Consider the following 12,528-nt stretch of genomic DNA (forward strand, 5'->3'; position numbering starts at 1 on the left):
ATATGTTGTGAGGGAGGTATGCTAGGGAACGACGCGAACGATATTTTTTGTTTTATTGCCTTGAACGACAAGACGAGCTAGCCTGATGCCTGATGGTAGTGTTCGCCTCATGGTAAGCAATGCGAGCGCCGATAAACAGAAGAAACATCATCCAACACCTTTAATTACACAGCATTGTTTATTATTCCACTGCGCTCGCCATCCTGAGACGTGAGATATTAGGCCTTAGAAATAGAAGTCATTAGCCGGGTTTGTCAGAGGTAGATGTGTACAGCAAAACATGGACTTCACACTGTTCCACAGCGTTGTTACGCACCGCCCAGCACCTTGCACATCTCTGGTGGAAACACAGCCTTAGAGTAGCGGTTGTATTATGACGCATGTGATGTAAAGAGACAATTTGATATTATCAATGGCTTTTGAAAGGTTCATTTGCAACACTTTAGTGTCAATAAACATCGTATTGTATTGTGTCTTTACGTCTTAGATTTGGAGACATTGATTACAATATATGAATGAGTAGTTTAAGAACGCGGGAACTTAATAATTTAAGTTTAAATACATAACCTAGGTATATTGCACTCCAGTAAGTTTTATAGAAAAAATGGAAACAATCCTATCGTAATCGTTTCGCATAGAGCTCTACTCTTTAGGGGAAGTCATGTTTAGGAGTGGACTTTAAAGGCTGATGCTATCCAGTAACACCCTAACAAGACCTGTTAGCAAATGTCTCAGCGAGAAGAACAATATAATTCCTTGCACTATTTCGGATATTTGTAATGATCGCCACGATACAGGCTATGCCTAGTGTAATCATAGAACTACTTCTGTAAAAATTCGAACTATTCGAAATAAAAATATTCTTATTCTTATATTATAATCCAAAATATCGGTTTTTCAAATACATCTGTTTTCCTTTTGAATTGCTTGTGTACATATTTGAAAACCCGTTATTCTTTAGGCTGTTTTAACAAATACTCGGCGTGGTGATACCAAAGAAAAGTAAGTTACTTTATCAAGGCATCTGCACGTCCCGTTCCGTTGTTATCATTGTAAAGGCTCGCGACTGCGCCCGCATGACATTCGCAACAACTTTTGTATGTAAATTCGTTTGAGCCGTACCTACAAATGAAAAATGAAAAAATGAAAAATCGTTTATTGGAAATCAATAGACTTACAGAGAATTAATGCTACTTAAAATGAACAAACACTATGAGATCCTTAAAACTAGAATTTCCAGAGGTACCCAAACTAGGCATAGCCTGTATCTTGGGCTACCCAAAACAGAGTTTGCTTTAGCTGAGTATTAGGGTGAAAGGAAGAAAATACATGTAGGTAACAGAATGCCAAAACAATATAAGAACTTATTGTGGATACAAATCAAAAAGTAATATTAATAAAAATAAATAATAATAAAATAATAATTAAAACAAATTATAAACTGAGACTAAATTTAAATTCAGTTCTTAAATAATACCTATTTTTATGACTGTGGAGCTCAAAATATTTTCTGTGCATTCGTAATCTAGATTTTTAAGTAAGTTCAGGATTTTAGTAGAACACTCTTTGGTTGAGCAGTGCTTTATGGGGCACAATCTAGATACCTTATTATAAACACATGGATAAGCATAATATTGAAACCTTTTTGCGAAACTAGAGTTAACTAAAGGCAGTTTTAGAATAAAAATCCTCTTTTTTAATAATGAATTGTATTCTGTAGACTTTGATGTTAATTTGTGTGTCGAGACACAGGCTTTGTGGATGTATAACTGACGAACTCTTAGAACACCTACTTCTTTATACAAAGCATTTGTTGAGAATCTAAAGGGTTAAATGAATTGGCACATTCAGGAACCGTGTTACTGTTAATTGTTTACGTTCTTCGAAATGTCATGTGTGTAGGAGAGTAATTGTTCAATTTTGAAGTCGAGATTGTCAACTATCATTAGTTAGAATTATTTTATTTTCAAGAGCATTGGAACTCAATATCGGCAATAACTTGTTGCTTATTTTTACGAGAATGTTACATCGAAATGAAACTATTTTTAGGATTTTAAATTCTTATTTTTTTTTTTATATTAATAAGTTTGACAGCCAGTCTTTCGAGTTTAATATAAGATCGGCTGCTACTATGGTGGGTTTTAACACTTTGTGCGGTAGTCGCTAATGAAATATATCCTACCACCAGCAACTAAGATTGGAACCTAGAACTGGATAACCCACCATTAGTAACATCGAACGATCTACGGATAATCATATCACACGAGTTTACACTGAGCGCTGCAGTCTATTCACGACCTATCACGTCTGGTGATTAAATAGGTCGACTTCAAAAGTGGGTGACCTTAGAATACTTCAATATTATAATAAAAACAATATACCTTATGCGATGTATCAATTGTGAAATGTTTATCGGAACATCCGAGCATAGGAAAGAGGTTTTTTTACTGAACGACGAGACGGGGGAACCGGTTGTTTAATGCTAAACGTCACGAATGGTCATAAGTAATAGAGTTCAAATTTGAATTACATGTGTCTGGCATTTCACTGCGCTTGTCACCCTGACACGGTAGATGTTAAGGCCCTGTTACACAAGTATCAAGCGAATTTTATATTTTATTTTATAATGTATGTAATACTCGTTTTATTACCATTTATTAGGGAGCATTAGAGTGTGTTTTGTATTTGGTCGGCTATCCCACTAATATTATAAATGCGAAAGTTTGTGAGGATGTATGCATGTTTGTTCCTCTGTCACAAAAAAACTACTGAACGGATTTGGACGAAACTTTACAGTAATATTGGTTATGCATCAGAATAACACATAGGCTACAATTTATACCGATTTTGTGTAATTTGGTCATAATATAACAATACATATCAAGTAAGTCGGAAAAAATATCCCGGAAAACTCCTTCACGCGAAGCCGCGAGCAAAAGTTAGTATATATATGAGAAGTAAAGTTTAATCAAGTCTTGACACAAGACCTAAGTCTCGTAATGTCCAATAATTAATTGACATGATATTGTAGCCAGTGTAACTACTGAACAAAGATTTAACATTTCATGTCTTATGATGGCGAGCGCAGTGGAATACTAAACAATATTTTGTAATTTAAAGTGATGGATGGTGTTTTTTCTGTCAGAGGCGGTCGTATCGCTTACCATCAGGTGAACAGCAAGCTCGTCTCGTCATTCAAACCAATTAAAAAAAGGTCCCCAATATGGCGATAGTTTTGCCCACCATAACATCGTAGGACGGACTATACTTTGCGAAAGGTTGGTTCTCTGGCTGTCGACCCCTTCGCGGAAAATAGCGTGATATTTCTTTTGTTTGTTTTAGTGACAATGCAACTATGACCGCGACATTGCTTTATAAGTTTACTATTCAGTATGACGAACAGTTTGTTTCCATAGGTAACAACAAAAACAAATCTACTTTCCATAAGAATGAAAAATGACTCAAAATTCTACTTAAACTTTATTTTCCCCCGGATTTTGGCGTTGTTTCTCGACTGAGACTTTTGAGAATATGCAAATAGTTTAAAGAGAATTACAAATGGATTACTGCAGTGGACATAAATAGAAATGCAAATTTTCATTGTTTGTTTTTACAAAAGCGTTTAAAATATGTTCATTAGTGAAATCATTGCAATTAGCACGTATATTAAAGTGTTCAATGCATACATAAATAGTGACAAAATTTATATCACTTTTTTAAAATTTTATGGTAATCTTTCGTTTACCGTTTAATGTTATATTTGAGTTACATTTATCTTCAGGTTTTGTGTATTATCTTTATGCATGCTATCTTTTGTAGAAGAAAAGCATATGTTAAGGGCTCTTAGCTTAAGTGCAATTGAAACAACCGTTTTGTCTACTTCTGTCTTCAAGCATTTTAGCACGGTTGAGCTCGTGTTAGAAGAGCATTGTGCGTAAAGTACAGGGTATTCGTATAACAAATTAGAGACTTATCGCCCCCACTAGGTCAGCATGGCGGACTAAGGCCTAAGCCTGTTCCATAGTGGCCCATGTCTACTAATGGGATAGTACACAGGGGAGGCAGTATTTCTTAGCAACTAATCTCTGTCTTATAAGCGGCGATAGCCTAATTGGGTGTGGAACGGACTGCCAAGACGAATGTCCGCAGGTTCAAATCTCCAAGGGCCTCTGACTTTTCTAAAAATCATGTGTCTATTCTTTGTGAATTTGTCGTTCGCTTTAACGGTGAAGGAAAACATCATGAGGAAACCTGCACACCTGAGAAGTTCTCAATAGGAATTTCGAAGGTGTGTGAAGTCTACCAATCCGCACTAGGCCAGCGTGGTGAACTAAGGCCTAATCCCTCTCAGTAGTAGAGGAGGCCCGTGCTCAGCAGTGGGCAAGTATATAATACAGGGTTGATATTATTATATTATAATCTCTGTCCTCTTGTTATTACCATACTAGCAAACCTTGCATTTTGATTATTATATAAAAATAATATAAACAGCGCATCAGACCAGTTGCAGCGATTCCGCGCGCGGTGTAACATTTAAAAAAGTTAAGAAAAGTGCATTATCGAAAACTTGTATTTGGAATATTTGATTTTTATTATTGTTACTAAGGAAGACGTTCACGTGGGCCGAATTGGGATTGAAGTGTGGTTTCTGGAAGTGACCTTCATGTACCCTTCTTCCCCGCATTGGTAGCTACCCTATTATCTTGACCGTTGGTGCTGGACCCGCATCAAGCTTTTACGCGTGACGCCGATGGAAATATTCCACTCCTCGCTTCGTCTGCACAATTCTGGTCGAAACATAGATCTCAGAGCACCTCCAGCAACGGATTCTCCTGCCCGGCAACCAGCAAAACATCAGAGAACAGAATCGACCAACCGCTTGTAAAACCACCGAGCGCAGACAAATACGAACTTTGAATATTTGCTATAGAGTTGATACTTAAGTGTCGTAAAGATGATGTTGATAAAGATCCTGATAATACTGTAAGTGTTCACTATATTGTGCTACTATTACACGTACAAATTTTCCCGTAATAAAGTCCCGTACTTTTCCGAGATTTCGGGGCATAAAATAGCCTACATGTTAATCCGAGAAATAATCTATTCGTTATGCATTCATGACCTCGAAGGACTTCTTTGTTAACTTACTTATGCTCGCGGTTTTACTAGCATGAAATTCAGGTTTCTGTTTTTTCGAACTTGCAAATTTTAATCTTCCTTGAGGTTTATGCTATACAGTATTTTATCAAAAATTTGTTCAGTAATTTAGTTATAAAAACATTACAGACAAACTTAGTATTGCAACCTTGTAATAGTACTAACTTATGCTCTCGGCTCCGTCCGGGTAATATTCCGCTGAGTACCTCGGTGGCGTAGTTGTAATTGTACAAGGTACAAGTACGACTACCGCGCTGAGGGCGTGGGTTCGAATCCCGGGTCAGGCCAAAGTAATTGTAACTGGGTTTTTCCATCTTAAAAATTATATAATAATAATAATAATATCAGCCCTGTATTATATACTTTGCCCACTGCTGAGCACGGGCCTCCTCTACTACTGAGAGGGATTAGGCCTTAGTCCACCACGCTGGCCTAGTGCGCATTGGTAGACTTCACACACCTTCGAAATTCCTATAGAGAACTTCTCAGATGTGCAGGTTTCCTCACGATGTTTTCCTTCACCGTTAAAGCGAACGATAAATTCACAAAGAATACACACATGATTTTTTAGAAAAGTCAGAGGTGTATGCCCTTGGGATTTGAACCTGCGGACATTCGTCTCGGCAGTCCGTTCCACACCCAACTAGGCTATCGCCGCTTGCTTGCTTGCGCGCCGCTCTTAAAAATTACTCAGTCGCAACTCGGAGTCAGGAAATTGGAGGTGTGATACCCCTCGGAAAGTACGTAAAGCCGTTGGTCCTGTGCCTGATCTCTCTCCGGTAATTTCGGATCACCGTCTCACCGAACTATGAAAGTCCACCCGTGTATTGTGCACACCCTTGTGCACTCTAATATCTCCTGCGTACCTGGTTGATCTCCGTATAGATTTGCCGCCATGCCCGAAATTTGGCTAGGTGGGATTCAATATTCCGTTATATTCCGGGATAAGACTCCTAACATGCACTTTTCCTTGGTAAAAATGTATCATATCCTTCTGAGGGTCTCAAACCATCTGCATACCGAATTTCATCGAAATCGGTTTAGTTATTCATCCGTAAAAGCGTAACAGACAGACTTCACTTTTGCTTTTACAATATAAGTATGAGAGTATGCATGAATATCATGAACAACTTTCATACTCAGACTTCGAATAATTTGTTAGATTTTTCCTTAATAAAACCATTTAAATTGATCGTTTTAAATGTTAACAACTCTATAAATTATTATTTTGATTAAGGCTAAGAGCATCTGCAATGATCTTTGCCACTTAAAGGTTCGTTAGTGCAGCGTCTTGTCATGTTGAGTCTGTTACGTTATACCGTTTAAACGGCTGAATCAATATTGATGAATTTATTCCTTAATGTATAGGACATAACTGCCGATAAACATTATTAACACCACTCATATACATTGAATGCAATGCTCAAATCTTACGGTATGTTGATGTAAAATAATGTAAAATCGACAAAATTACCATCAAACCTTTATATCAACATGCTATAAGATTCATCGGAGCTTGCGGAATGTAGGTACAAAACACATGATAGTATTGCACTAACTATATGTCATTGTAGTTAGACATGACATTAAGTCTCTTAATCCCTTGTAATAAAGTACATTGGATACCATACAACATTCTACGGTTGACTGTGAACTGTGACGTCGATTATTTTCAAGATGCGTAGTAAGGAACCATGAATAAATTAAAATAAAAACAAACGATAATGAACGATAGAATGTTTTATTAAACTAAATAACTATTTTTTATCAATGAGCTGTTTCGTGCTTTATCGTGTTTAAGTAGAATAATAATAACATTTTTTAGACGTCACATGTGTGATGTGACACGCGAGTTGAATATAATGACGGCCGCTGATAGGTAAGGTAGACAGAGGCGAAACTAGTGCTTCAATTTTTCGCTGCGCCTATTCCGTCCTATGATGTGATAGGGGGCTAGCCTATCTCCATATCGTGCACAAATTTCAGACTCAGATACTGAGAAGAAAAACCCAATATCCCTTTTTCTGGCCCGGGGATCGAACCCGAGACCTCAGCAACGCAGTCGTATCGTAATATAGCTACGCCACCGAGGCAGCCGCTAGACATACTTTACTAAATATTTATAATTATTTTAGTTTGGCTAAATAATAAGTTATCTATTTGGTCATATAGATTGGTAACGACGGTATAAGCAGAAACAACACTAACTAAAGCCTTGTATCACAAAGCAATGCGCTGTACGTTACAGTATTTGCCACGAGACATTAGACTTTAACAACAAAGCACCACGGCACATTCTCTAAAGATATAAAAATTGTACATTTATTAAAATAGAATACATAAAAGATTATGTTGTTACAAAATTAATTTAAATATTGTTAGTAATTTTAGACAAAAAGTAACTAACGTTTTCCGAAAGATGTCGCTAAACTTATATGACACTGACTACCACAATAATGTACTGTCCATGCAAATCGTAAGGGAAAACCTTGAGGTAATTTCACTAAGTAAAACCATCCAATTATTCAGCTGAAATAATATCATGGCATTAGCGTGGGGATTTTCAGTTACTGTAAAACGGTTGGGAGGGACGTTAAGGCGGGAGGGTAATTGAAGATGCAGACATAATGACAGTCTGAGAAGGAAGTGCATACAGTCACGAGTTATGTAATTTTGTGTTATATAATGTGTGTGTGCACTACGTATGGAAAATTTCAGAATTTAATATAGGTACTTTTTTTGAAGATAAAAGTACTGCTATATATTTTCCCGGAATAGCAAGTAGCCTATGTACGACATAGGCTACTTGCTATTCCCAGGGTCTCAAACTATTTCCATTCCAAATTGTATGAAATTCGTTGGCTAGTTTTTGAGATTATTTCGATAAGATAGGCAGACAGATGCTGCGGGGGACTTTGTTTTATGATACATTTTAGAACATTTTAAGAGTAATAATTTGATCATATGTGATCGTTATGTAACTTTAACCATTTTCGCTGTGCACGCAACGGAAGCTCTCAAAAAGAATAAATTTTCCCCTTTTTTTTAACAATTTTCATTGATGCTCCGTTCCTATAAATGTATTATTCAATACTAAAAGATTTTTTTATTCGAACGAGTAGTACCCGAGATAAGAGCGTTCTAACAAACAAACTCTTCACCTTTATATAATAGTGTAGACTATAGATTATATGTATAGGATCAACCAACATTTAATGAGAGTACGCGTTGGTAATGCTTTCTCGTCTAATAAATGCTAAGTGGTAAGCCTGATAGATAAATCTAATATATTTAATTATATTAGGCATAAAATTATTAAATTTACTGATGGTCTCTCATATGCGAAAGTCCGCCTGGGTAGGTACTACCGCAATGTCTATTTCTGCCGCCAAACAGCAGTGTGCAGTCACTGTCGTATTCCGGTTTGAAGAAAGTTGTAGCCAATGTAACTACTGGACATAATAAGACTTAACATATCATGTCTCAAGATGGCGAGCGCAGTGAAATATCAAACAATACTTTGTAATTCAAGGTGTTGGATGGTTTTTACTGTTTATAGGTGGTCATATCGCTTACCATCAGGCGAACGGTAAGCTCGTCTCGTCATTTAAAGTAATAAAAAAATAAAATACAGGTGTATACCTAGTAATAATATTTATTTAAAACAATTATAAAAAAATATATGACTAACGCATCGTTTCCGAGTAGTCACCGTTCTGTCAAGTAATAAACAATTGAATAAACAGTGAGTAACAAAATTGTAACTACAAATATAATGATATATAGTAAAAAGTAAAAGAATTGTTATACAGGAATGACGGGACGATTTGTTGCAGTTTTCAATACACGATCACAATCTTAATATTCGATTCCATTTCGAGAATGAACCGCTCAAAATAAGTCATTTGTGAACATTTCAAGAAACCTTTGTTCCGATTAAAAAATTTAAAACGGTGCGGTGGTTAGTTCGCACGTCTGGCCGTAAGAGCTATGACTGCAGGAACACCATCCAGTACTTTGAAGTATAAAGATTTATTATTTATTTAAAACATTTTGTACTAATGGTATACAGGCTGACTTAATGCCAAAGGTATTCTCTACTGCACAACTTTAGGGTGGTGTAGAAAGGACGAAGTCTGGTGCATAATAAAAAAAATAATAAATAACAGTATGAATTTATATTGATTATTATGTACATATACAACCATATACATAAATAAATAAATACACTAAATCTAAGATCTACGCTCTAAGATGATAGTCTCGTAATACCTATATAATTATATTGGCTACCTTTGAAATTGGAATACATATTGCTTGCCAGAACTACACAATACGTCCGTCTAGTCTACACGGACCTCCTTGAGAAAGGCAATCTTACTAAAATCGTCATGATCATTGTTTTAAATATAAAACTAACTGACCCGGCAAACGTCGTCATTTCTAGAAAATATTATTATAGTTTAATAAAATTAAAAATATTAAAATCGCGATTAAAAAATAGGGGTTGTTGGTAGAAGGGTGGAAATTTTAGGGTTGTATGTATTTTTGAATGCCGAATCATAAATAAGTTTTGTAAAAAATTGAGTCCAAAAAATAAATAAATTTGTGGTAGAACGCCCTTATCTCTTAGGGATTTAAAATATAGTTTACGTCCGATTCTCACACCTACCAATTATACACAAAAAAAATCACAAGAACCGGTCAGTTTCAGAGTAGTTTGGAAACTAACACTGTGACACTAGAATTTTATTTACTAGATATAGCATAGAACAAAAATAATTACAACAAAAAAGAAACACGTGCATACCTTTTATACTATCTTTTTTTATTTAACCATTGTATTTGTGTGAAAATGTAAGAATAATGTTTTTTTTTTTATTAAATCACATCTACAAATATAACCTTTTTTGCACTATTATTTTTATAATGAATACATTTCTAGTGGAGTTCATTTACTATTACGCCTACATACTTATACGTCGCACGAATATCTTATGTATGATGTTTTTTTATGTTTACGAGAATGTTAGACATCGACATTAAAACTATTTTTCGAGTTTTATCTCGATTCTTTATATTATTAGTTATAATTGTAAAATGTAGGTAGATATTGTACCCGACATTTCGGATAACCAACTGCTCAGTTCGCCCCGTGACCATGAAAGACTCCAATCATCGAAACGTCGAGAAATAATCATCATATGAAAAAACCGCGATAAAATCTCAATAATAGTTTCATTTCGGTATCTCGCGTATGCAAAACTTGGTAATTTTCATCAAGACAGTTACAAATGAATGGCGTTCCAGAATCTATTTTTAAATGATTTTAAAACATGCGCAATAGTATTGCCACAAATAGAAAGCATTTTCCATGATTTGTAGCATGACGACCCGTTTCGGGCACTCATATTTCATCCGAGCAACACTACCGCTCGCATCTCTAAATCTTGCGCTAATCAATGTTGCCACACTGAATAATTTTCCCGCGCGTTCTCCCCTGAATTCACTGCCGGCATCGTCTAAACTTATGACAACAACAATGCATTATAAAACAGCACATGTGGGGCAGACGCGGCTTCAGTTTGCCGGCGGCCGGCAACGCAAGGTCAAGAACACATGCGACGCTTTCGTACTCAAACAAACACGACGAGCAGTCGCCCGCCGGGCTGAAACGCGATGTGACATAGTCCTACACTAATATTTTAAAATAAAAACAATAGAGCTAGATTATAAAAATAAGACTCGCGTGTGCACGTCGCACGTGCGTACAGAAATAACCGCAAAGACGCTTTCGCGCGTTTTCGAGTGAACGGAACTTTTTTGTGTAATTTTGAAAATTCGAATTTCGAATTAAATTTTTTTTTTGGTGATTTTTTATTGCAAAGTTGGTCGATAGCGAAGGATTTGAATCAGAGTGAGTATTGTTTGTTAAATAGATCAGTTGTGAAAATCAGGGTTTATGTCTTCTCTATTGGTAAAAGCACCAATATTACATAGTTAAGTGTAAAAAAATATTAAATGGTATTTTTTAATGATATATGTACGTACTTAAAGTAATAATAAATATGCATGTATATTTTTATGCATTATATACGACTAAATAAAATTTTTATTAACGTAAAGTAATTCGTTTATGTAACGTATAATTATACCAATTTTGCTGCGTATACAAGAAAAAAACCTGATTTAAATTTATTATACACGAGTTGTGACGGATGTACAAGTATATTCGTACTAAAAATATTATCTAAAATGTATTTATATAAATTACAAGACCAAACAGATTTAATTTTGAAAAATGTAGTTGAATTATAATTCCAGAATATTATTGTAATTTAAATTCAAAGAGTCAATTACCGTTTTAAAAAAAGCAACACAGTTTTCAAAAGCTTTGTTTGTATTTTAGTACGTACACGTTATTGTTCAAAGTCTTTATTTTAAATATAAAGATATGTTCCCGCCAAGACGCTATGTTATTTTATACGTGTATATAAATTGATTGATGTATAAAAGAACCATAACTTTGCATAACAATTTAATGTTAAATTTCCAACCAATATTTCCATAAATTAATTTTAGGTGACCCCTAATGATAAATATAGGATCATGCGACGTAATCTTAATAAACCGATGTTGCACCGATTTGATGCAACTTGACCTTTAGGGATCTCAATAAAATAGACATGGAATCTGCCATAAGTATATTAATAAATACAACAATTAGGCATGGACTCCCATTAAGATACAAGTGTCATGGCAATAAATACTGGAACTACTAAAAACTCAAACAAATAAAAAAAAATAGTGGATCACCTACATACATTCTCTAAAAAAATAGTGGATCACCTCTCATTGTGGGAACCAAACCTACTGACACTCGTTTCTCACCTGCTAAATTACAATACCCATAAACTTTATAAGTGCGTACGTGAAAAATTTTGAAATAATCTTAGGCTTTATTTATATTAAGATTAAGATGCAACGACAAATATTTGTTACATTATATATTTAACGACAAATAAGTTTGCATTGCACTGTTATGCTGATATCTGTTATCATTTGTTATCTAAAAGTGTTGTGTTGAAAAATATAAGCATTATAAGAGGAAGGAAAATTTAAATTTTCTTTATTTGCGCAATGTAAGCAGCGGCGAAACATCGTGACATGCGTGCCAAGTGATTTGTGTTAGACATGGATTCATTTGTTTTAGTTAAATATTAGATTTTTTTTGTGAAGTGATGAGTGAAAACTGACTCGAAAATGTCGAGTTTCGGATTGAATGATGCGCCGAATTTGATGTATGTATTTGTGTGTACCGTATTGGAGTGTGCAGTGAATTGTAGTTCTGACACGAGGCTTTTATTAGAG

At 35.2% G+C, this 12,528-nt stretch overlaps 2 protein-coding genes across 4 annotated transcripts in view; one reads left to right on the forward strand and one right to left on the reverse strand.

Annotated features, from left to right (window-relative positions):
* The window catches only part of LOC115455575 (neurobeachin), a 665,858-nt gene that overhangs the window by 56,582 nt on the left and 596,748 nt on the right, over nt 1–12,528 (reverse strand). The gene's annotated exons all lie outside the window — the stretch shown is intronic.
* Nucleotides 1–12,528, forward strand: part of LOC115455576 (facilitated trehalose transporter Tret1-2 homolog) — a 99,835-nt gene that overhangs the window by 37,222 nt on the left and 50,085 nt on the right. The window contains exon 1 of one of the 3 annotated variants that reach the window (XM_030184215.2): nt 10,727–11,074. The exons of 1 other annotated variant lie outside the window; for it this stretch is intronic. Coding sequence is in view for 1 of the 2 variants with exons in the window: in XM_030184213.2 (XP_030040073.1) it covers nt 12,421–12,458 (38 nt within the window). In the remaining variant the exon portion in view is untranslated. Of the gene's footprint in view, nt 1–10,726; nt 11,075–12,292; nt 12,459–12,528 lie in introns of those variants that run through there. One more of the 3 variants, XM_030184213.2, reaches the window with a different exon arrangement.

Source organism: Manduca sexta, chromosome 7 (genome assembly GCF_014839805.1).
Source record: "Manduca sexta isolate Smith_Timp_Sample1 chromosome 7, JHU_Msex_v1.0, whole genome shotgun sequence".
Taxonomy (NCBI): Eukaryota; Metazoa; Arthropoda; class Insecta; order Lepidoptera; family Sphingidae; genus Manduca; species Manduca sexta.